The sequence below is a fragment of the Austrofundulus limnaeus genome, unplaced genomic scaffold (genome assembly GCF_001266775.1).
Source record: "Austrofundulus limnaeus strain Quisiro unplaced genomic scaffold, Austrofundulus_limnaeus-1.0 Scaffold2, whole genome shotgun sequence".
In the NCBI taxonomy this organism is placed as follows: domain Eukaryota; kingdom Metazoa; phylum Chordata; class Actinopteri; order Cyprinodontiformes; family Rivulidae; genus Austrofundulus; species Austrofundulus limnaeus.
In genome coordinates, this window is record NW_013952404.1 from 1,867,885 (window position 1) to 1,893,596 (window position 25,712).

A 25,712-nucleotide genomic window follows, 5' to 3' on the forward strand; every position below is an offset into this window, starting at 1 on the left:
TTTTTTTTCATTTGTGTTAATTGTGAAATTGGTTTTAAATTTGATTTCACTTGGCATTAAAAAGTCTTAAAAGGCCTTGAATTCATCAATCCAAAAATAAGGCCCTAATTAACCTTAAAACGTGGATTCTAAAACTCCAAATTTTGGGTCGTTAGAGGATTTTCAGGAATTAAATTAAGTTTAAAACTGACTGCTAATAATTATTTTTTAGCTATATTTGACAAAATAGCAGTTAGATGTGGATAAACACAATTGGTCTATTAGCAATATTTAAATAATTCAACCAAAAATACTTTGATTCATGAGTTTCGGCCACCGTTTATTTTTTTTTTTTTCATTTGTGTTAATTGTGAAATTGGTTTTAAATTTGATTTCACTTGGCATTAAAAAGTCTTAAAAGTTTAAATTTAACTTTCCTTAAACTGTAGGAACCCTGGTGTGTATGTGTCTCTCTCTCTCTTTCTATTTCCAACGCTTAATATTAAAACAGGACTTCCAGGCACAAACCTAATTTTGAAGTTTGTCCTTTTCCTAAAACCCAACTCAAACTTTAAATACCCACAAATCACAGTCTTCTGGAAATAGACAGTGCCCGTTGCTGTGGCTACATTGCTGATTCAAGAAGGGGTTGTGGCACTGACAAATTTCTCTCTACAGCAACCCCTCTTTTCTCTTTGACATACCAACACTATTTATTCTTACTTTGCATTTTTTTCATTTGTTTTAATCCTGCTTTCAGCTTTCCATTGTTTGAATTCCTTCAAATCTGCAAATTACCTTCATTCATGCAATGTTTACATGATTTTTGTGAAAGTACAATAATCAAATTATGTTTAGCGTTGGCGTTAGTGTTTAGGAAAATTATCCTGCCAGCGCAGAGCCGCTTAATTACAATAAGATTAATAGTTTTATCAGACCACCTCAATTACCTACACATGTTAACGTAATTATCTGCATGTGTTCTTCAGTCATTCCTCCCAGTCTGACTTGTCAGTCAAACAGCCGTCCTCTCACATCACTGGTGGCTGGATAGGAATGATGTGGTAGGATCACAGTAGTCATTCAGCTCCATCTGTTAAATGACCCTGTGTTTCAGATTTTTCTTATGTAGGCAGGTCACCTGTTTGTTTTTAAAACCAGCCCTTGCTTGTTATTTTGTTATGAACCCCCATATAGATATCACAAGTCAGCCCACACTGACCTACATACAGAGGTGGGAAGAGTACCCGAAAGATGTACTCATGTAAGAGTAGCACTACTTCAGCATATTTTTACTCATGTAAACCTCAAAATTATCTGTGCTAGAAATTTGTCATTGGATTGACAAAAAATAGAAAGTTATGGGTAAATTTTGGTGTTTTTAAATACTAAAATGAAGAAAAGTAATACAAATAAATGGCATTTACAAAGTAACTTATTCCAACAGGAGAAACACTTTTTCAAGTCAATATTTTTTCCTTCCTACATGTACGTATAAATATGTATATACATACTACTCAGGTAATAGTAGTGATACGTCATAACAGTATTACTCAAGTAAAGTAAAAAGTATGGTGTTGTAAAACTACTCCTAAAAGTATTTTTTTCTAAGAAATTTCTCAAGTAAATGTAACTGAGAAAATGTAACTACTGTAGTTTCCACTCACCTCTGCTAGTGTTGAATGATGGCAAAGTGATTGGAGGTAAATAACTGACAACATCTCTCGACTCCACTTTCAAATATTTTAATAATGTTTTGAAGCAAAAGATAAAGAAACAATGGTTGGTTCAAAACTTTTGTACTGAMAAAGTTTCATGATTACATTTATACATGATTATAAATAGTACCTGTGCACAGGAAAAAAATGTCTCATGGATGTATTACATTACAAGTATGATGATGTTAGAAGATTTTACTGTTTTGTTTTCTGTTTTAGAAAAGTAATAATAATGGAGGATTCAGAGCAGAATATCCATCTCAGGAACTTGTCTATGCTTCAGTCAGCAAATGAAGAGGAGGCTCTGAATTTACTCTTCCTGGGTGACACCAACCGTATGATTGCAGAAGTAAGAAACAAGGAACACACACACACACACACACACACACACACACACACACACACATGCAAACATGCATGCAGTGTTCCTCATCAGTACTGTGAACATTGAGCAGACTAACCACTGACCACTCCCAGGGTAAGAACCATGAAAGTTATTTTTTGTTCCAAAAATGCAATATGCATTCTGAAAGCTACCTTAAGACCCCTCTAAAATATAATTTTGGTCCTCTTTAGTCCCTTTTACCAGTCCCTTTCCCCTGTAAAACAGGCATTCTCTCTGTAATTTATCTTTATGTTGTGGTATTTTTTTTTTCTTTACTCGTTCAGACTCCCMACACTGATTACGCTGAGGTGGGTCAGCTTTTGCTTTGTAACTTGAGGTTTTGGAGCAAAGAGCTGATCTCACCTTGTTTATTTCTGTTACTAGTTTGTGTCTAAATAAAAGACAGTGAAGGGGACTGGATAATAGTTAGTTTTGCTTTTCATTTTAGAGTTTTTTAGTCACCTTTTGATGTGGCTGTGATTCTTCCACCACACTATCTGATACAAAGAAATATGACAGTTATTCGATATGTTATGACATTTCTTTTTTTCTTGAAATGTGTTCAGTAACTTGTTTAAAATGTCCTGGAGGATGATACAGAAAATTTATGGACTAACCAACACATGTTTAAGCAAAAGTAACTCATTGCTGCAATAGCTTATTTGTTGTAGTTACCTGGAGGACACTATCCCAGCTTTCCAGGCCTGTAAAACTTAAGGGGTATTTCAGTGGAAATGCATACTTAGCATGAGCTCCACGTTGACCAGAAGACCCCACAATGATCCACCCACACTGAAAGTTATACTCACTCRTTCTCTCTGGGACATTATCGCCAGAAGTTTCTCTTGAGCCTGAAGCAAACAAAGAACCTCTAACATGGTTAATTTCTCTCTAACATAATGCTCCAAGAAGTTTGTGCTCCCCAAGGACTTCCAGTAAATTTAACAGCAATGCCTTCTTTCTTCTCTTGATCTCAGCCATGTGGATAAAACATGACACATTCATTCATGCCAAACTCAACAGACCATGAGCTCACTCTCTTTGAAACTTAGCAATCCCCTCTTCACTTTTACTGGACAGGAAATAAAATACACCTTCCCAATGCTGTAGCCCTCTTTCAATTGAACAGGAAATGTTTCCTCTCATCTGGTCTTTTGTGACTCTCACTTTCCATAACTACAAGGCCTGTTGTGCTCGCCCTTCCATGCTGTACACTCAAGCTTCCTCAGGAACTTATTGAGGAGGGTAGGGTGCATAGCAGTTTGTCTAAGTTTAAACTTTGCTCCCATTAACTGAGGCAGTAATCTCTTAATGTTTATACAATTTTTAACATCCGATTGTCCCATTCTGTTGATCCACTTCAGCTCTGTGTGTGGTCAGTGTGTAGTTTAAAACATGTGGTTAGTTCAGGCTCTAGTGAGGTTGCATTGTCTCCAAAAAAATTTCACTTCTAAAGTTAAGGTTATTTCCTCTGTGGACATTCTTACAGTTTGATTGTTTAAAAAACGCATCCTGTGCCAGATGTGGCTTTGCCTGTGCACTTGTTTTTGAAATTTGTCACCTCTGATAACATTAAAATGAATTTATAAATGTTTTATTTATTTTAATTTTGATTAATTTAACTGACAACTAATGGAAACCCCAAATTCAGTATCTCAGAATATTTGAATATTTCTTAAGACCAATACAAAAAAGGATTTTTAGAAATGTTGGCTAGCTGAAAAGTATGAGCATGTACAGCACTCAGTATTTAGTTGGGGCTCCTTTGGCCTGTATTACTGCAGCAATGCGGCGTGGCATGGAGTCGATCAGTCTGTGGCACTGCTCAGGTGTTATGAGAGCCCAGGTTGCTCTGATAGTGGCCTTCAGTTCTTCTGAATTGTTGGGTCTGGTGTATCACATCTTCCTTTTCACAATACCCCATACATTTTCTATGGGGTTAAGGTCAGGMGAGTTTGCTGGCCAGTTAAGAACAGAGATACCATGGTCCTTAAACCAGGTACTGGTAGCTTTGTCACTGTGTGCARGTGCCAAGTCCTGTTTAAAAATGAAATCTGCATCTTCATAAAGTGGGTCAGCAGCAGGAAGCATTAAGTGCTCYAAAACCTCCTGGTAGACAACTGCATCAACCAGGAAAACACAGTGGACCAACAGCAGCAGATGACATGGCCCCTCTAACCATCACTGACTGTGGAAACTTTACACTGGACCTCAAGCAACTTGGATTCTGTGTCTCTCYTCTCTTCCTCCAGAGRCWMTGGGACCTTGATTTTCAAAGGAAATKCAAAATTTGCTCTCGATTTACCAGTCGGTCAAYGTTCCTACCCTCATCTRTGGTCACAAGCTTTAACAAGATCCTGGATACAAGCGGYCGAAATGAACTTCCTCCGTAGGGTGTCTGGGCTCTCMCTTAAGGGTGAGAAGCTCAGTCATCCAGGAGGGACTCMGAGTAGAGCCGCTGCTCCTCCACRTCCAGAGGAGCCAGTTGAGGTGGTTCATCTGGTTAGGATACCTCCTGGACTCCTCCCTGGTGAGGTATTACGGGCATGTCCCACTGAGAGGAGGCCCAGAGGAAGACCCAGGACATGCTGGAGGGACTATGTTTCTTAGCTGGCCTGGGAACGCCTTGGCATTCCCCCGGATGAGCTGGTCTAAGTGGGTGGGGAGAGGGAMGTCTGGGTCTCTCTKCTTAGGCTACTGCCCCCGMGACCCGACCCCGGATAAGCAGAAGAAAACRGATGGACGGACGGATGCAAAATTTGCTTTCATAAGAGAATGTAMGTTTGGACCACKCAGCAGTAGTCCARCACTTTGTGTCTTTAGCACAGGCRAGATGCTTCTGACACTGTCTCTAGATCAAGAGAGGCTTGACACAAGGAATGCAACAGCTGAAACCCATGTCTTCATACAGCTGTGTGTGGTGGTTCTTGAAGCACTGACTCCAGCTGCAGTCCACTCTTTGTGAATCTCCCCCACATTTTTGAAAGAGTTTTGTTTCACAGTCTTCACTAGGGTGAGGTTATCCTTAATGCTTGTCCACCTTTTTCTACCACATCTTTTCCTTCCCTTCDCCTCTCTATTAATGTGCTTGGACACAGAGCTCTGTGAACAGCCAGCTCTTTAGCGAGGACCTTTTGTGTCTTGCCCTCCTTGTGCAAGGTGTCAATGGTCGTGTATTAGACAACTGCCAAGTCATCAGTCTTCCCCATGATTGTGCAGCCTACAGAACAAGACAGAGAGACCATTTAAAGGCCTTTGCAGGTATTTTCAGTTAATTAGCTGATTAGATTGTGGCACCAGGTGTCTTCAATATTGAACCTTTTCACAATATTGTTGTTTTCTAAGATACTGAATTTGGGGATTTCATTAGTTGTCAGTTATAATCATAAATATTAAAAGGAATAAACATTTGAATTATGTCAGTCTGTGTGTAATGAATGAAAATAATATACAGGTTTCACTTCCTGAATGGAATTACTGAAATAAATCAACCAATTTTTTATCATATTCTGATTTTATGACCAGCACCTTTTCTATTTTTCCCACTCAAATAGTTTAAAATAAATGGCAGTGTTTTTCCAGGCTTCACTGTCTTTAAAAAAAATTGAGTTGGTTTGACCACTTTTAGACCTTTTCACATGTTAAGTTCAGTATAAAATGTTCTCARGACAGAATTGGGCTAGACCAATAAGAACCTAAACAACCAGCAATAAAACTCTARCAAGTAATATGACTATAAAGCCAGTTTGTTTAGTAAAGCAAAACAAGTTGCTTTAGTTGCTGGTATATTAACAGTGTAATTTTAAACCAGCTGCAAAAAAAAAAAAAAGAAAAACATGCCTGATTTTTACGTAATGCATATTCCAGTAAACAAAAATGTAAAATATCTAGACCAATTGGCTAAAATATTCACTTACAAAAATTAGATTTGACACTTGAGATAATCTCTATGTTTTAAATGTAAAACATCTTTCATTAATGACATGAAGATTTTGAGTATATGCAACCAGTCCAAAACAACAATCAAACTTATCTACAAAGTCTGATTAATGTGGGTTATTGGTTTAGTGTCTAAAACAGTCTAAAACCAATGCTAAAGCAGGACTCTCCAAATCTACCCTTGACCTTACACCTGYGCCTCATATACATCTAAAGGTTGTCTCAGATTACAAAAAGAATAGCCTTTGGAGCAAACTTGGACGYGTGCAGAGTGAAGGGAATTTGGACTGAGGAAAGAGATGACAGCAGCAAGTTAAGATAGTGAAAGATTTGTCAGGAGCTGTCATAACRCTAACAAGCAGGTGTTGGCACATTTATGCCTGAAAGAATTCAGAGCCAGTAAACACTTTAAAATTAAATGACCATAAATGTCTAGTGGGAATCTGCAATGCATTTTCTAAGCAGAGGGGGAAAAAAGCTTGTCAAATAATCTTTATAGAGAATTCCAGCATTGGCAATTTTGTCACTAGAATACTCCCACAATGTTTTAGATTTTTCTAAGTTGTATCTAACCTCTTTCTCTTTTTTTTCATCCTCAGACTCCCATGAACCAGGCTTCCACCCGCTCACACTGTATTTTCACCGTGCACCTMTGCAGGCGTGAACCTGGCTCAGCCACCGTGCTGCGATCCAAGCTTCACCTGGTGGACCTGGCTGGGTCGGACAGAGTTAGCAAGACAGGTCTAGATGGGCAGCTGCTCACTGAYGCCAAATATATCAACCTTTCCCTGCACTACTTGGAACAGGTGGACACTTGTTCTTTTATTTTTATTTATTTTTTTGATATTAACAGCACTTATATTGTGCTTTTTGGTTGTTCTCTTTTTCAGGTGATAATAGCACTTTCTGAGAAGAATCGCTCCCATATCCCATACAGAAACTCCATGTTGACATCAGTTCTGAGGGACAGCCTCGGGGGCAACTGCATGACCACTATGATCGCCACATTGGCAGTCGACAAAAGGAACCTTGATGTGAGGATGAGTAACCTATGGTCATTTTCATACACAATAATTTAAGAAAAAGAATGAAGCATAGAATATCATCACTTAGCAAATGCATATTTATTTGCAAGTTGTTACAATTATTTATTTGTAATAGCACATCCCAATCAACATTGTAGCTTTAAAACAACAGCATTTTAATTTTCTATTTATCGTTAGAGAAATAATGACACATTGATAAAAATGTTCTTACCAGGAGTCCATCTCTACATGTCGCTTTGCTCAGCGTGTGGCTCTCATCAAGAATGAGGCGATATTAAATGAAGAATTGGATCCTGCCCTGGTGAGACTGCCAGACACTCGTATTTCACCAACTGCTTTAAATAACRATCACACCACAGAGGCATAACTTGTTTTATTTTATTTTTCCACATGACCAGACCCTCTGTTTAGGTTAAATGGCTGACACTGATCAGTCAATTATGTATAGTGMGACCCCTGAGTTTACTTGCAACAAAATCCAACCCAGCATATGCCTAAATTTTTAGCATCATATTTTGTTCTTTTTTTATYATTCCTTTTTTAGAGCTACTCTATCATTGTCAAAGCAACCGTTTTCAAACATTTAGGGCTTAAATCTTTATTTCAAAAAGTAGGAATCACCAGCACGCCGATGATAAAATGTTTTAATAAGGGCAAAAATGGGACGTGTTTCAGCTATAAACCTTAGTCAGCTATTAAACCTCTATTTACCTTGGGATGCTTAGACTGCTTACTTGTCTTGTTTGCATCCTCTTTTTGTCTTGTTTACACRTAACCCATTTTTGTTTAGCATATTTTGTCCTAATACCTAACATCCTGTGGAGAAAAAAATATCCACCTAGGAAGTAATGTGTACAACTATTTCTACATATTCTTGCAAGAAAATACACACACTGTCCATATAAAACAATATTTGTGTCCAGAAGTTGATTCGAGGAGAGTTTTAAAATAGGGTTAGCAACTGTTTTTTTTTCCAGTATGTGTTGGTGTTTTAGTAAGTTGGAGAAAAATGGCAAGCAAATGATTAGAGGAAATTTTTTTTACAATTTTTGTTATTTTTTTACAATTACCAGGCCATACACATGTTGCCCTAACTGCTTTGTGTTAAAGATTGTTACATGTGAGTTGTCAAATTAAGGTCCTAGAAGAGTTTCACCATCCTGACAGTAATTTGCTTTCTGTATTCTTTAAGTACTATATCTATTAAACCTGATAGTTGTCGGAAATGCCTCTTAAGTGCATCAATTATAAACCAATACCAGCTATATCCACGTCATCTGCTTCCACACTGATCTGCCTCAGAATGAACTGCTACTGTATTACTGCTACTGAGATTTGGCTGGCCACTTGCAAACCCTACAGAGGTATTTTTAAGAGAGTCTGCGGCCGGCCCAGTAATTGTGACAGTGTCTGGCTGCTCCCAACTGGGCTYGACACAGTTGCAGCTCCAGGCAAAGCCAAGCTCCATGGGCAAACTGCTGGTCTCTGTTTATGGATTCATAGTGTGTTTCTCCTTGTGTTTGCTGGTTACGTTTCCAAAATTTTATCTCTCTCTTTGGTTTATTAAGATGACAGCATCACAAAGCCTGCAGCGTAGTTTGAAAACTAAAACAATGTTATTTATTGTGGTTTGGGTTGAGGCTTTAGTCTACATGTCTGACTGTTGGACTTGATGCTTTAGGTAATTTATTTGAAACCTGCAGTTTGCTTCTTATAAGTGTGTTTTCCACACTGGCTGGATTGTTTTTCTACTGCTAAATGGATTTCTGAACAGGAGAAAAACAGACAAAATGTTTAACAAAGATTTTAAGTGTGTGATCCATGCTTTYGTTACATCTCATTTGGGATTTTGTAGCTGCCTTATGTGCCTTCCACATCTCTCAAATCCAATGATCATTTGCCTTTGGTTGTCCCGCAGTCGAGACTGAACCATAGAGGTGATCGGGCTTTTTCAATTCGGGCTCCTAAACTGTGGAAGCAGTTGGCCCTTCACATCAGACAGGCTTTAACTCTTGGTGTTTTTAAATCTCATCTTAAAACACATTTGTTCTCAAAAGCCTTTAATTCAACATGAGAGTTGCCTTTTTCTGCTTCTATAGTTTGTTTTTATGGTTTATCATATTTGTTTTTATTGTTATGCTCTTGCATTCTGTTTTTATTGGTTGTAATGTAAAGTGCTTTGGCCAATGGGGGGTGAAACAGTAAAAGAATGAAGTGCTGAAATGTGACCTATGGGTGAAGTCTGCTGCAGTGACCCCACCATGAAAGGATGTTAGTTTTTCTAAGGGCACTAGGTCAGCTTTAGATGAGATTGAGGCTGGTTTGTTTTTGTCCATAGGAATTTTGTGCTGTTATTTGATGAGTTCACACTTTGTTGCGGTTTGTGTTTTGTGTGCATGAAGAAAACTTGAGCTTTGTGGGTAAGAATGCCTAATTTAAGCTGAACTAGTTTGCCTGTAAATGTTAACTCTTCCCAGTTGAGTGAAAGCAAACTGCATAGTTAGTCAACTTTCCTCCTAAACTCTAACTTCACAGAGGCACAGATATCAACTCGAAGACACAGCTTCTCTATGGCATATGGCTGTGAAGCAAACAGAGGCTTTTTATCACTRACCAGAGAGACGTTTTCAGAAAGTGAGTGTGAAAATTCCTGCATTTTGTTGTCTTGTCATTATGCTGAGCATCCTTTTAGACAAAAGCAGTTGTGTGGTTGTACCATGTGATATGGAGAATACAGGCCATGTGTTTGTGTGTGTTTTTTCTTGTGGAGGATACAAACCTCACCCAAAGGAGTAATGGAAAACACTACATCCTCTCCCCTCATAAAAAAGAGGCCCTGTAATAGCAGCATGTTTGAGTGGGACTTTGTGTAATATTGTATACAAGCATTTAGATTAAAACCTATGGTTATGCTGTAGTGCTTACAGTTAACTGTGGGTGGTTTTGTGCACAAAAAGAGGAGATAATTTTAGGTTTGAACTGTGTTAATGTTTCAAAGTTAAATGAGTGCTATGTTAGTCAGCGTGTAGATGGCAACATACAGTAGATAGAAGAAATTTACATCTTACAAGGGGTATTGTGTTGCATTGTTGCACTGTCATGAGTTTTTAAATATGCCATAATCAGTGATATGGTCTGGGTCAGTTTTATTTCAAAGTGTATGTAAACCCTTTGTGGTTTTGAAAAGCCAGCCCTGGGACTGGTGCTCTGAAATAAACTGCATCATGCCACTGACCAACAACTGGCGGTCGGATTTTTGAGGATGCAGCTGGGAGAATTAACATCTGACTGAGTGATTCCCCCCAAAAAAAGGAGAGACAGGGAGCTGCTCTGGTAAGAAATGGTCAGCCATGATATTTAATGTTCAARCATATGATATGGGTGGATTAGGGGCAAAATTTTTGTTTAGAAAAGTGGCACCTTACCAAAACCACAAAACAGGTCTGTTTCTTTTCACAAGTGTCTAGAGCTGACAGTGTCTTTCTGTTTCACTGGTTTTGATTTTCCAGTCAGAAAATGTGTCAGCTGAAATACCTGCATTTGTGTTAGATCACTCAGTCTCACCTTTGACCTTGTATCATTTCTCATTGACCTTTAGCTCCCTAACATGTTTGTGCCAGGACTGTTGCTGAATGCCTCACACACAGTTGTTATTTTCTTATATTACTGAGACAGTTCATGTCTTCACGTCTGCTTTATTTATGCGTGTGTGTGCGTGTGTTGTTTCTGCTACAGAGTGAGCACCGTCATATGTTTTTAACCTGCAAAGTGAGGTCCTTTTTGAGAAGTGAGGACATTTTGCCAGTCTTCACTTTTTTACAGTTCTACTACACTCTACTAGTTAGGTGTAGAGGTATGGTGGGAACTAAGTTCTGGTTAAGATTAAATAATAGACTAGTAATGGATAGTCTGCTCATTGCACAGTGGCCATTTCTTTTAACAAACACGCACAAACCAACAACAAATGTGTTTTTCCTGTTTCTTTTTCTCTTTCAGCTTTTTTTATTTTATGTTTTCCTTGTGAGCATACAGCTTTCAGCTGTCACAAGCGAAGTATGATAAGCTGTAAGATTAATGCCATTTGCTGTTTGTTAGCTGCCTTCGGGAAAATAAACGTTTTGTAAATGCTTGCACGTGTCTAAGACTTTGGTGCATATTTTTGTCATGTAAAAAAAATATGTATCCTTTTTGAGTCCTTTTTGTGTGTTGTCTGTTTCAGCTGATTGCGCAATTGAAAAGAGAGCTCGTGTCAGTGAAGGAAGAGCTGACAATGGTGACGGGAAAGCAGCGAGATGATCAGCTAACCGCAGAAGAAATCCGGAAGTATGCCACATCAGGTTCTTCATACTACTTTCAATGTGTTTGATGTATCAGTTTGCAGTAACTGTCAGACAATCCTGCCAGTTTGAGTAAGGTCATTGGTTGTAAGAAAGAGGCTTTCAGAACCACAGAAGTGGAGATGTAACATGGTCGAGGTCCTTAGTTCAATTCAGTTTAAGTCAGTTTAMTTATAAACTCACGTTGAATGAGAATGTTAAGATAAACTCGTTGCAAACCTTTCATCACAGAATTATGCTGTAGATGTTTGTCTCAGATGTTTACAGAGCACCTCAAACCCACAGTAGAAAATGTAAGCAGAAGATGTTTTAATGATGCTTCTATCTGTGTTGATCAAAGCAGCTGATACTTGAGCAAATATATGACGYAACTTGTAAGAAGTTAAAGCTTTTCCTAAAGAGTCAACATACCCAATATTGATAGGGAGGTGTCAATGCTGCACTAAACCTTTACTGTCTGAACTCAAACCAAATATACACAGAGAGGTTCAATCAGTCAGGGCCAGAGATGAAACCGGAGGTCTCATTAAAATTTGCTTATTACCACCCCTGAGCTGATGGAATTCTTGTTCCTTAGCCAACCTTAGTCATTTTCTTACTTTTTTCCTCTTTGTCCTGTTTGTGGTCCAGCTCACACTTGAAGCCYTTACTAATGACTGTTATGACCACATTGCATGACTATATCTTATTTTATTGTCAGTTTATACGTCTCCTTAWAAACTAATAATGTGCACAGTTTATTTCTGTTTTTATTCCAAATGTACATACACTATGTCCTACTGCATGTCGTATATATATTTTTCTTTTCAGACAATTCTTGCAGCAAATTGATTTAATTACAAATTCATACAAGCCACTTCACATTATAACTGTTTTTAATCTGCATTTACTTGATGACAGATCACTTTACATTGGAACAACTTTATGAAAACTATGAAATGCCACTTTTTATAGTTTGTATTTTATATTGTTTTCCGATAAAAATGTACATGGCATCAAAGGGGATGTTTTACAATCAAACTTTGCATCATAAACCCACATTTTCCAGCGCGCTGAAACATTATCACTATGTTTGTTTAAAGTCCTTCATCATGTAAACTTGTAAATTTAGCATGTTTTTAAGCTGAACGTGCAACAAAAAAAATTCATAAAAATAAAAACATGTTGACGTGTCTGCAGACGTGTCTACATTAAACCCATGTTACCTCCTGGTGTTTTATTGTGTCTGCTTCCAGATTTCAGCATACACTGTTTGGACGATCATTTAACGATAGTTTATCAGCAAGTCAGCCCACAGGAGTTGAAAAGCAAATTAAAGTAAATAATTTTGTTTTTTTTTACCCGACCCACATTTTAAACTATAAAAATATAGATCTTAACAATTTGACTGGCTGGTAAGGAAGAGGTGGAGTAATGGAAGCTGAAATTTGCCACTGTTTAACGCTTTGTTTTTAGTAAATTTGAGTATTTTTATGTCTTCATCTTTCTGTTTAGGTTGCATGAGCTCGTAAAGGCTTTTGTAAATGACCCAGATCCAGATGTGACCCTCTCCCTGGGACCAGACATGAGAAAAATCCAACGCTGTTTCTCCCTTCTGAAGGTAAAATACTAAAAGTTGTCTCTGTGTTTACAATATTAAGAGGGAATTCTTCCTGTTCAGCTTATTTTTTGTCTGATCTCTTTATTCTGTCATTATTTCCTATGTTTGTCTAACATGTCACTACTATGATTTACATGCTATTACTAAGTGTTAGTTCAAAGGCTTGTTCAGTTCTGGTTGTTTACTTAAAGATTAAAGAAATATTGATCATAAATTTTGTTAGTTAACTTTATGTCAAGTGATAAAGCTAAAAAAAATGTTCAATCTTCCTTTATTCAACAGCATAATGTTAATCACATCTTTGAAAACGCTTCCCTTTATCATTTCTTTAAAGATACTTCACTTTATGGTCAAAACACCTCTTGAAGGGTACYATCTAATAAGATCTTATAGTTCTAATTGTATATTACACATAATTATCGTCTTCAGACCTATTTGGAAGGTAAATACATCCCAGATCTACAGAATTTCTCCAGGTCTAYATGCTTGATGTTTTGATGTTTTGCAGTTTTTTTTCATCTAATTTGATGTTTGATGTAATCTTTACATGCGTGCCTAATTCAATGCAATGTTTAACCTCTTAAGATTTTACAACTTTTTACACTGGTGTGGTCCAGATCAGTGGGGATGAAGAAGGAAATGATCAGATTGAGCTGGTGGAAATGATGAAGTTGCAGGTGAGTTGTTTGCKTACAGTTTCCTGGAGGAGCGGCAGCGTGGCGTGAAAGGTGACTAAGATGTCCAGGTAGGAGGYGAGGAGCAGAGGCAGGTGAGTTATGTTTCCTGGTAGGAGGTGAGGAGATGAAACAGGTGAGTYATGTTTCTACGTAGGAGGCAAGGAGATGAAGCAGGTGAGTTATGTTTCCAGGTAGGAGGCAAGGAGATGAAACAGGTGAGTTATRTTTCCAGGTAGGAGGCTAGGAACAGGGGAAGGAGAGTTACAGTATGCTACCAGGTAGGAGCAGAGACAGGTGAGTAATGGTTCTGGTGAGAGGTGGGGAGCAGAGGAAGGTGAGTGGAGTACCAGGTACAAAGCCAGACAAAAGGTAGCCGGTCAGCGTTTCCAGGTAAGGAGGTTTGAGGAGGACAAGGTGATTCTCCACGAGACATCAAAATATTTACTGAAGACATAAGAAAGCACAGGTGACTAAGACAAACAAAAATAATATTTTAGGAGGCTTCAAAAGGCAGATGATGTTCCAGTCCAGCAAAGATCAGATTGTCAGTGGAGATTTTTAAAGCCACAGGAGTCATCAGGGGAGATGATGAGCAGCTAAAACACCTATCAGTGTGTTGCAGGTGTCGAGACAACAGATACCACAGGGATTTATAGAAAATGTGATTGATATTTCCTGTAAAGGTTTTTTTTTTTTTGGCCGTAGACAATTTTTTTTGCGAGAAGCATTAGCTTTTGTTTTTCAAAACAAARCAATTAGTTATATATTTAATTGTTCATTCCTCAAACAGCTGTTGTTTTCCGGCTGTTTTTAATATCCAAAAGGAAGCCTCTCGAGTGCACACTGTGTTCATGAGCTTATGGTTTGGTTGAGCTTCCACCAGATGTAGTTCCAGATCCCACTTGAATGAGTGTTTATATCTCCTGCAGTTTGTTATGATCTACAAACTCTATCTCCTGTTCAGTTTACATTCCAGCAAGCACCACCCCCGTCATACTCCAGTGTTTCTGTCGGAATCGGTCTGTTTTAAATTTGATTTCTTCTTTGTTTTTAAATCTGGTTTGCTTTTTCATGCTCAGCTTGTTTTTGTTTCAGGGTGATGTAGAAGCATATGCATACAGACGTGCAGTTTTCTGCCTTTCAGATTTGTTAGCGTTAATGTGCAGTGGGATCTGATTTATGAGTTATAAAGCTGTATGATGAAATGAAAATGAAGTTGAGTWAGAAACCCAGGGAATCCTCTTCCTGAATATGACTTCATACATGTATCATTCAGTTCTGTTTATTAGACTATCCTCACYCTCCTATATTGCCACATCATTTACAACATTTTGTTCTATTAGCAGGACTTTAGCAGGTAGTAAAATCTTATTTCCATCTTTTTTCCCACAGTCAATGATTATGGACAAACATGGTGAACAAAATGTGTGCAGTGAGCGACAACAGTCACCAACAGGAAGGAAAGAAAACATCAGAAATGACAGTACAACAGAAGAGGCCAAATTAAAGGAGATTCTTAAGCAACGTGATAACGAGATCAGTATCCTTTGATCCTTTTGATGTCCAGTTAGGTAAGCATGATGTGACAGATGATTGATTTGTAAAGGCCCTGTCACACTAGACAACTTATGCCAACTTATAAACATTTTAAAGACTTCTACATTGAAGATGGAATTGAAAAAAATCAACAGGATCTTTTTGACATGTATATGATGTAATTCTACAAATTGATCAAATATATCACTTTTATTAGCAGTTTAGACATAAAAAATGTTTCATAAGTTGGCATAAGTTGTCTAGTGTGACAGGGCCTTTGCACAACAACCTGGAAAGTCTCTGGTAAAAAGTGATCAGAAAAAGGGGAAGCACTTTCAGAAAATACTACATGCCTGGATATTAATTCCCATTTATGGGAATATAATTATAATTTTGCACATCAAATTCAAAACTACGTTCAGATCCTTGTAGCTGTACCTTTTTCAGGAAGAGCGCAGCAGGCTCTGCTAACTGRAATATAACACATGAAATATGGCACAGTTGTGTGTGTGTGTTTTTAATTTTGCTGTTGGCATAAAAATTGGAAACAATAATTGGTAAGGAAATTACATTGCAATTTCATTAATGGGATAACCAATTAGGAAAATTAATTGAGCGTGTTATTAGGAAAATTTACATTACCAAAGAAAACCTTGGCGATCGTGTTACTCTGTTGGATCATTAGACTTCTATATACAGTACACCTAAATAATTAAATATTAGTTGTCTTACACCCATGGCCAGTGCTCCAAAATACACTTGAAACCCTGTTTTAAGATGTTTGTGCATATAAATCTTAATTTCAAGGCTGCTGTTAATGATAAATGCTATTGATCATAATTATGGTTCTTGTGTTTGTGTATGATATTCGAGTGACTTTAATAGATTATTCCCCACTCAGCACATCACGTTGTGGTTTGTTGTTAAATCCCAGCACATTAGAAGGRAAACTGAGATATCTGCTTGATTGTTTAACCCACAAAACCTCAGCTCTCTAAAATAAACTGAAGATTATCATGCAGATATTTTACCATGGTGTTTCTTGGACCAAATATATGCAATGCGAGTTCCTCACTCCTTTGTATATTTTCCCTCTCAAGCTGTCACACACTGGTTTTCACATGATGCAAATGTAAATATCTAAATTGTCCCTGTGCATGTTAAAAAGCACATGTCTCAGGCCATAATATACACACGCTACCGATCACATTGCTTTTATGTTCCTTCATAGTGAAGTTTGTATATACAATTGCAGTAGCCTAAACAAGCCGTCCTTTGGACAAAGTAGTCTGTCTGCAGCATGGAACATTATAGGTTTATCAGGCCCATAGAGGTGTGACATCATTTCCAGCCCTACTACCAACAAGATTCAGACTATTACCTACTATCTCATCAGCATGATGTAGCTCCATAAGTTCTCTACACCATGAAATTAATGTGCTAAACCTATTTCTGGGAGCTACCGGTGTCCATGTTGCAGGTTCACAGTTCCCACACTGACACTGAGCCTTTAAACAGGTAATTGTAGGAATGTTGCCTGTAAAAGTGTATAACTTTTTTCCAACCCCAGCATGTTTTCAAACATGGTTAACTCTGCCAGGGAATTGGAGCAGCTGGTAATGCTTAGCGAACTTCACTGGTGGGATGGTACATTAACTAATAACATAATGGTGCAACAAAAGAAACCAATAAACACTGCAAACTTTTTGAAGAAACATACTGCAGGGCTCTCGTGAGTAATCCTGCTTCAGTGGTGCCTTTGGCATCCAAAGTCAAGTGGGGTACAACAATCTACTGTCAGCTTCTAATTCATCACTGATGCTTCAAACAATTTCATTTTACCTTTGTTAACAGACAAGAACTACATAGGAAGGAGAATTCACCATCTAATGTAATGAAATATGTGAGATATATTTTTATAGGGATACCTGAACTCAAAAGCTATATTGTTTATATAGCTTTTGGGTAGCACCCAAATTTTCCTCAAATGGCAAAATGTTTTTTTTTATAAGACACTTTTTTATTGATTTGTGTTGGCTTAAAATAATGGCCACTGCTTGCTAGCTAATTATCTGCCAAATCTGATGTTGGTGTTTATCATGACATGATTTTCACTGGAGACTTTATGGAATATCTGCACATCACTGGCTCCAAATGCAGAAACACCACACCCCAAACGAAAGACCCTCTGATTTACTGAAATGCCATTAAATGTGTTTCAGCCTTCCGTATATTTATTTATTTATTTATTTATTTATTTATTTATTTATTTATTTATTTATTTTCAGTCCAATGGAACAAGATTTTACTGTACATGAGACATTTTCTGCCTTTTTTATTGAAGTTGGAAGAGCTTAGCGGGAGTTTTATCAAACCCCCTCAGTTTTGCTCGTGTTTAGTCTCAGCAGGACTCAGAGATGATTCATTATTTGTGCAGAAATGTACTAGATTTAGAGTTTACATATAACGTTTTTTTTTCTTGTTACAGAAAACCTACCAAGCCAGTCATCTGCTGTATTTATAAATGGAATGGAGAATGAGGGGAAAAGACTGACAAAAGACTACATTATACTTAAATAAAAAATGGAAAAACATTGTTTTCCAGGAGAAAAAAAAGTCTGATTTGTCTGCGTACCCTGTAATCCATCTACTCCATATTTAATGACATTTTTAAGGTTTGCTGCATTCCCCTAATTGCTCTAGTTATTATTTAGTCTTACGTCTTTATTCACTCCAATGATACTGTAAAATATAGCTCAAATATTATCCCCTTTAATAAAAAATAACCTATGCGAATTTAAGGTATTCAATGATTTAGGAGTACTTACTGAAGATTTGGCAGAAAATTTTGTAGATGTGTTTCCTTTAGACAGTGCATGATTTCATGTAGCGGAATAATACTTTATGATTTATAATAGAGATTACAGAGAAAGCATCCTTACTGAAAACTAAGTAGATTTATAAAATGTTGGAAAATTTACCCCATCCTCACCTTTCAACATWTAGTTTAAAACAGATAAGACAGACAAAACAGAATCTCAACAATCTTATCACGCAATTACCATAGGTGTCTGATCTAACTTTTTATGAAACAAAAACTGAAATCTTGCATGAAAACATGTTCTTACTAAGGACTTTTATGGTACAATGCAAATGATGCAATTAGAGGTACATTTGTCAGCACTTAGTTTGAAGACATTTACTTAATTTCCTGTGATGTCACTAGACAATCTAATGAAGAATGATGAGACAGATGAAGAGTCTYACCACAACTTTTTGAGCTAATGTCATGCGAAGCAGCCCACAAATCTCACATGCAACCTTCTGTAGATATTTTCACCAGCCACGTGTGTCTTGTGGTAAACTTCATTATACGGATCTCAGTAATGGAAAAACCTGATGAACAGAAGTCTGAAGTAATTACTGACAGTACATGAAGTGACACATGTCCTCAGAGCGTTTCTGTAAAACTTGTCTGTTGTAGGTCATTTGGAAGTTTGTCAAGTTAAGATTTTGGCAGTTTTGAGCAAACATAAGGGTTTGTTTTACTGGAAACTGTAATTGGAGCCTTGGCTTCTTCATGTCATTGTTCCCACTCTTTGTATTGACTGACAGAAACAAAAATTGCATTATTCAGTCTCCTCAGAAATTATCTTCTCATCATCCACAAAAGGACACTCATATTTTCTTATTTGAACATCTCAAATTGTGTGATGACCACAATAGTTAGTTCTGCCACAATCTCATATTAAGTAAGCAAATGAATAGTTGGCTTAATGCTGTGTGACTTTAAATTATGGGGTTGGGATTAGGGTATCAAACACATCTCCATTTATCATATAGTTGAATACAAGGCTTTGAAGTCCAGCTGCTATTGATATTTGTTCTTTTAAAAATCATTTTTGTTAAAGTTGAATGACTTTACCTAATTTTGTACCAATTTGTAGTTATTCACAATTTAGTTTGTTACTCGCTAATAACATTCTGCAAGTAGTTTTTTCAAATAATTTAATGTTTTTTCTTTCCATTGTTTTTGTTTATTAGTTCAAAAAAGTAAATTTTTTTGTGATCTCTGAACTGTCCCTTTCCTTCACTCCAGCATATCATTATGATAAAGAAGTCTTCTTTGAGTGAATATTAACAAAAATGCTGAAGTATAACATCAACACATTGATTTGATAATTAAATTTGAAAGTGCCAAAGAACATGTGTTCTACTGTAATATAACATAGGTAATGCTGGCCAGATGAACTCAGTTTGATCAGAAACTTGAACTTAAAGAAGGAACGTGTCGAGTTAGAGGCAGTAAAGCAAACACATGCTGTAAATTTTCCTAATACAATTTTTTTCATGTGGATAGGGGGGAAAAATGTTCCGGGCAATAAAAATGTCAACAGGAAGTAGACATTTCAGCATGTGTTTTATTGAACCAAAGCAAAACATGGAAATAGGAAACAATAAAGTTTACAAGACAGACTAAAACAAATATATGTGTTTTATTTTTTATTTCTTTTTTTTTAATCAAAGCTTTTTGTAAATAGGTAAGTGTAATGAATCATGGACCATTTTTTTCTGCACCACATTTCAAATTTTTACTGGTATCTATCCAGTTTGCCTCAGTGACACTCCCTGACACATCTACATTTGGACTCAAGTGCACATACATACACAAAAGCCCCAAAGTGGAGGAAGATTTAGGGAAATCTTGGCAGAATCCCTTTAGTTCTTTTGGGTCCTCTTTTTCTCCACTAATTCATCCCAGACCATGACACCATCCCAGGCCTCTTAGGTCAGATGCTGAACACATGTCAACACTTTGACATTTAAGAAATTGCCACGAATGTTACTCACTAACTGAAAATAGCCACTTGTGAGCTCAATTTTACAGTAAGAGTGTGAAATCTAAAATTAACTGGTGGGTATGCTTTTGAAGCCTTAATGGGTCTCTGGAGGGATTTACATTGAAACTGTTGAACTAACCAGTCACGTCTTGTGGAGAGTAAGAGCTCTTCTTTCAGTGTTTTTGATCAAATAAATGGCAAGTACCGTAGATTCCTTAACTTGTTACTTCAGGTATCCTAGTGAAGATACTGAAAAAAGAAAAAAAACGGGCAGATGATGCTTCAGCTCAGCTTGCTAACATCAGCAATCGCCAAAACTTGTTCTCCCACATGGCCCYGAGCACGTCAACGGCATCACAATCAAGAGAGGCAAACGTGGACACCTTTCCAGGAAAGCATGAAGGACAAGCATCCGCAATGCTCCAGTTGAAAGAAGGAAATGTGGAAACCTTAGCAGCAGGTCATAGTGGAAGAATATCCGCACTGTCACAGCGGAGAGAACGAAACACGGACATCTTTTTCACAAACAACGCGGAATATGCAAACCCAATGTTTCCATTTAGACGAAGAAATGAAAAAATCTTTGCAGATGATGAAAAAGAGTCCCCAAACCTGCCGCTGACGGGCAGAAACATGGACACCTTTCCACTGAACCACGAAGGGCAAGCTTTTACAAGACTCCAGTTAAAAGAAAGCAACTTTGAAATGAACCATGAAGGACAAGTGTCTACAGTGTCTCAGGTGAAAAAGGCAAACATGGCCACCTCGCCAGCAGAACATGGAAGAGAAGTGTTAACAAGGAAACCATTGAAAGAAGGAAGCATGGACACCCATCCTTTAGAACACAGAGGACAAGCTATTCAGTACATGAAAAGAGGTATTTACCTTTATAAATCTTTTTTTACAAACATAATAAATGTAATATTAATATTCAAAAGGCTTAAAACAATGTTGGTTTGCAGAAAGAAGGATTAGAATTTTCAGATGTGCCTTTGTGGTTTCCAGGATGTTTTCAGCATAGGTACTCCATAAAGACCAGATGATGACAAAACAAAAAYAATATATTTATAACCGTGATATTCAACCAAGCAGATAGTTGAGCTTTAGATATCAGTCTGTAGATCTGTAGATGTTCAAAGCTAGTATAAATCACAGTACATAACATTAAATATAAGTTCATTACAATTTTCATAGAGATGAACAGTATGAAATGTAACAGTCAGCCTTGCTTAGTTGAAAGAAGTGTAATATTTATGATATATTTGGTGCTAAACCTAGAGAAAGGTGATCTTCCTCAGCTGGAATGTGGGCAGCCTTTTTGTGGTTTTTCAGATTTTTGATGYTCCTATGTGGCTGCCTGTAGGCCATGACCACTTCGTGATTTGAGGACTTTAATAACTGGAGAAGAGTCTGACATCATGCTACATTTATTTCCTTAGAGTGTCTTCAGTGGGATTGAGTGTATTAAAATATTTAGTCTAGTCATGTCAGCAATGCAACATTAAACGATGCAGTATATTAAACATGTAATTTGTTACTACTGAAAAGCAGATGGGTTTAAAACTTGTAATGCTGACTGGTTCATAGAGCAGAGACCAGAGGCCAGTTCAGACTGGACTGGGATTTGCAAATCTGAATTTAAATTTAAGATCATATTAAATTAAATCAAAGGCTCCATTTGTAAGAAACAATTTCTGCTAATACCTTATTTCATAATCTTTATTTAATACAAAATAACTGTGTACCAAGTAAACATTAATTTTATTCTCCTCCTAAAAAGGATGTTTCCATATTGTATAATTATAAATTATATTATAAATGATTACATAATTATAAATCAGCTGTTGACAATAGCGTAAGTATGTTATTTAACACCCTTCACTTTTTTCAGGAAAAATATAAAACTTACATCTCTGTGGTGAATATTTTTTACTGACCTCATTACTGTGACGGTACCCTTATGTCTCAATATTTTGTATTTTTACTGCAATTACTTCGGAATATGTAGAAACCCTTGTTTACTGTCAAAAAGACATTGCTCTTAAAAGTGCTTTATTTTTTGGTATTTTGTGGCTTTAAATCAAATGATTGCTGACTGAAAGCTCTGATGTGATGTGTACAGATGTGTCTGCACACAGTTACCCACAGCAAACCTGGATTTAACATCCAGATACTCACATTTCTCATTTCTAAGCTATACATGACGAGAGATTATCTCTGGACATTTTTTTATAATCTTCCAAGTCACTAAATAGTCAGGATGCTATAAAATCATCTGATTGTGCAGTTGTTCATTTTTATTTATTTATTTATTTATTTATTTAATTATTTATTTATTTATTGCAGTGGTCCATTTTTGCAAACAGTGCAAGCTCTAAATCCGACGTTCGAATAAAACTGTGGTAAAAGGCAAAGATAAAAAAGCAAATGGAGCAGCACATGCTCAATATTTACTTTGTTTTCTTGAGGTAAATGTGGCCTAACGACTTCCAAATGTGATGTAATGAAGCAGCATCCTGGTCACTCTCACATGTTGTCTTAAATTGATTTCCTCAGTTGCAGTTGATTGTATAATCTGCCTGTGGTTTTGCTGCGGCTTATAGATTATGATCTAAACCTTTGAAGATAATGATGACCCAGCGTAGCAGCGTTTAGTYGCAGACAGCAGCACCGTCTTTGATGGCCAGAATTTTTTTTTAAGGTTTAAACGCAACAGGAATGCAGAGGTTAGTGACACTCAAACCAGCTGAATGTTTATGCCTCGAGCCAGAAGCAGCATTTGTTTGGCTTTCCTGTTTAATTTTGCCTAAGTGGAGCCTTAAGTGTGATGATAAACCCAAGTTCTTTAACGAGCTCGGTCAAAGCCATCGGGCAGAAGGGTACGAGCCAGAAACTCATCAAACTGTGCTGCTGTCTGTTCAAACCACAGCGTCCTCATTCATGCTGACATTTTTTGTAAGGGTGCCCGGTGCGCTAATAAGGCCGGCAAAATGGGATCTCAGAAAGAAGAGTCTGTAGAAAAAAAACCCACACATTTGAAGTCAGTGAGGGTTAAATGTCATTTATAAAAATAGTGGTTTATAGAATTCAATGATAAATTATGTGCAGTTTACATTAGTCCCTTACAAAGCTTTGTAATACAATATGGGATTGAAATAATCATCTGGGTTGCCTTAGTAGGGTTTTTTTTTTTTTCAATTTTTATTTCCCTTTGTTCTTGGCCGCAATATAACGTCAACCTTGTACATTTTATACAGCATCCAGTTTCAAACTATGCTATAGGTACATTAAAATTGTTAATATGCTGTAAAACCAATTGTGGTCACATTGACTAAAACACCTCATAGATGGGAAACATTTTTACAGCTTAGGTTTCGGCTGTGTAATAACAGCAAAACCAATAGAGTTTCTCCTCTCTCCTTAAAGACATTAAATCTCATTAGTGACCTTTGGCTCATTGTTTTTGTTTTTTTATTTAGTTTGGTAACCAGGTCCAGGAGTCTGTTTATGGTTTTAAACTTTCTATTTTAGAAAGATAAGGGCTACTACCCTCAAAAGAAAGTTAAACTGACATTGATGTTTGTATCTTTGATCGTATTTTTGCCTTGGGACCTTCCTGTTTTGCAAGTTTCCATACAGTTCTGTGAACCTTGCTTGGTTTTCCACACATGCACCACACAGTGGTTCAGGGTATTTTTRAAAGCTTATATATGAATGTTAGTATTTTTAATTACATATTTCCAGTTTAGCTGAGGTAGACTCTAATCAACTTGTTGAAGCAGTTCAGGGATTAGTTACTGACAAGGAAAATAGCCTGAAAGGTTCAGCTGTGTGAGTCAAAGGGTGAATGAGAGGTATAGTTCAATGTTTAATAAACACTTGACACGTTTCTGTTTGAATATTAAATGTACTGATCGGAAATCAATTAATTCTTGGATGYATTTGAAATAAACAAAGAAAAAAATTATCTCTTAAAATTCTTTTTTTTTTCAGTGAAAATGTGTGCACAAATTACACCTTTATTTTGATGTAGTCTATGTTATGACAGAAATATTAACCATTATCTATCTATTCCTTTTTTAAATTAAGAACTGAAAGGGATATGTCCTTGACAGAGCTGTAACGTTATTATTCTCAAAGGCAGTCTTGAGTGGTTTCAGCTTACATTTCCTTYTAAGTTTGGCCATGTTGATTTATTTCAGATGGTATTAAAAAAGCATGTATGCTATAATGACTTTACCTTCARTACTGTGAATCTGTTGATGCTTTTGTTCTTCTTTAAAGTTTGGTAAAGGATGTGAGTAATAATTGTTACAGCATTGCAATTACGCTGAATTTTGTAAAGAATAATGTTCTGAATGTCTCTACATTTGACATAACTAAATACGTATAATTCTTACTAAAAGTCCTTGAGAAAAATCAAAGACTAATGTCAGCTGTTACACAAAATTTTGAACTGAGGGGGTGATTGTACCACTCTTGAACATTAACTAAATTAGGTAAATGCATGAAGAATTTTGTTACCATCTATTCTTTTGGGAATAAATTACTATCGCTTCCAGAATTCCCAAGTCCTGTAATTGCTTACTCACAGTTACGTGCTCACCCTGGAATTTCCATCCAATGTTCTCACACTTCATGCAACTTTTTTTCCTCTTTCTGCTCAGTTTGTAAGCTGCACTCTGACCAGGACACACTTCGGGCTTGATCAGCTGTTATCCAGCAGGAAAACCTTGATATTGTCCAGATAAACTTTGCACTTAGGGGGACAGAAACATTTAAAAGCATTTCCAGAAGCTGCAGATGACATGCCTCAAATGCTTAGGGTGTTTTTGATTTTGTGCAGAATCTGGAGCAAATTTATACTGAAACTGTTTTATTTTTATTACAAAAGTTTTTATTATTTCTGCAACCAAAGKTGTCCTATTTATTTGTCAAAGTAGCAGTGAGATGTATTAAATCTAGTTGAAATGTACATTTTCACTAAAATATTCAGAATGTACAAAATAATATGGAAAAACAAGTCTTTTTTAAATGTACTACAGCATATGTTTCACATCTGGAAGTACCTATCTTTTTTGACCTATATGACCAAACTGAAGGTACATTACATCATTCTTCATTACTCAGTTGTAATTTAAAACAAATGCACTACATGTATCTTTGCTTCTTGGTCATTGAATGTTGATATGTGCATGAATGTAGTTTAAATCAAAATTTTAGCCAAGAGCTTATAGAGTTACACTAAGCCAAGCTGCTGTCACAAGAAGATTAAATGTACCTATGATGGTAAAATACAGTAAATAACAATGAAGTTTCCAATTTAAAAAAACCACACTATAATGCTGATGGAGTACTATATAATTTACATTAAAGGATGTTTTATGATCACCTCCACTGAAGCGGACTATATTACAAGTTGATTTTCTCTGTTGATTTTCTCTAATAGCAATAATTCTGGTGAGTGTACAAAGGTAAAAAATACCTAAGTCTAATTCTGAGACTGCCTAGTTTTAAACTACTTTTTGTATTTTTATGCTTTTTATGATAGAGCAAACTACTGAGTGAGTGAGTGAGTGAGTGAGTGAGTGAGTGAGTGAGTGAGTGAGTGAGTGAGTGAGTGAGTGAGTGAGTGAGTGAGTGAGTGAGTGAGT

The 25,712-nt window shown here is 36.7% G+C and overlaps 1 protein-coding gene across 1 annotated transcript in view; it reads left to right on the forward strand.

Moving 5' to 3' along the window:
- Positions 1-25,712, forward strand: part of kif6 (kinesin family member 6) — a gene marked incomplete at its 3' end in the record, with an annotated part of 48,763 nt that overhangs the window by 7,638 nt on the left and 15,413 nt on the right. Inside the window, 8 exon segments of the mRNA XM_014010239.1 lie at positions 1,917-2,046; positions 6,621-6,827; positions 6,912-7,055; positions 7,282-7,368; positions 11,287-11,390; positions 12,899-13,004; positions 15,074-15,221; positions 20,291-20,935. Coding sequence (XP_013865693.1) covers positions 1,917-2,046; positions 6,621-6,827; positions 6,912-7,055; positions 7,282-7,368; positions 11,287-11,390; positions 12,899-13,004; positions 15,074-15,221; positions 20,291-20,935 — 1,571 coding nt within the window.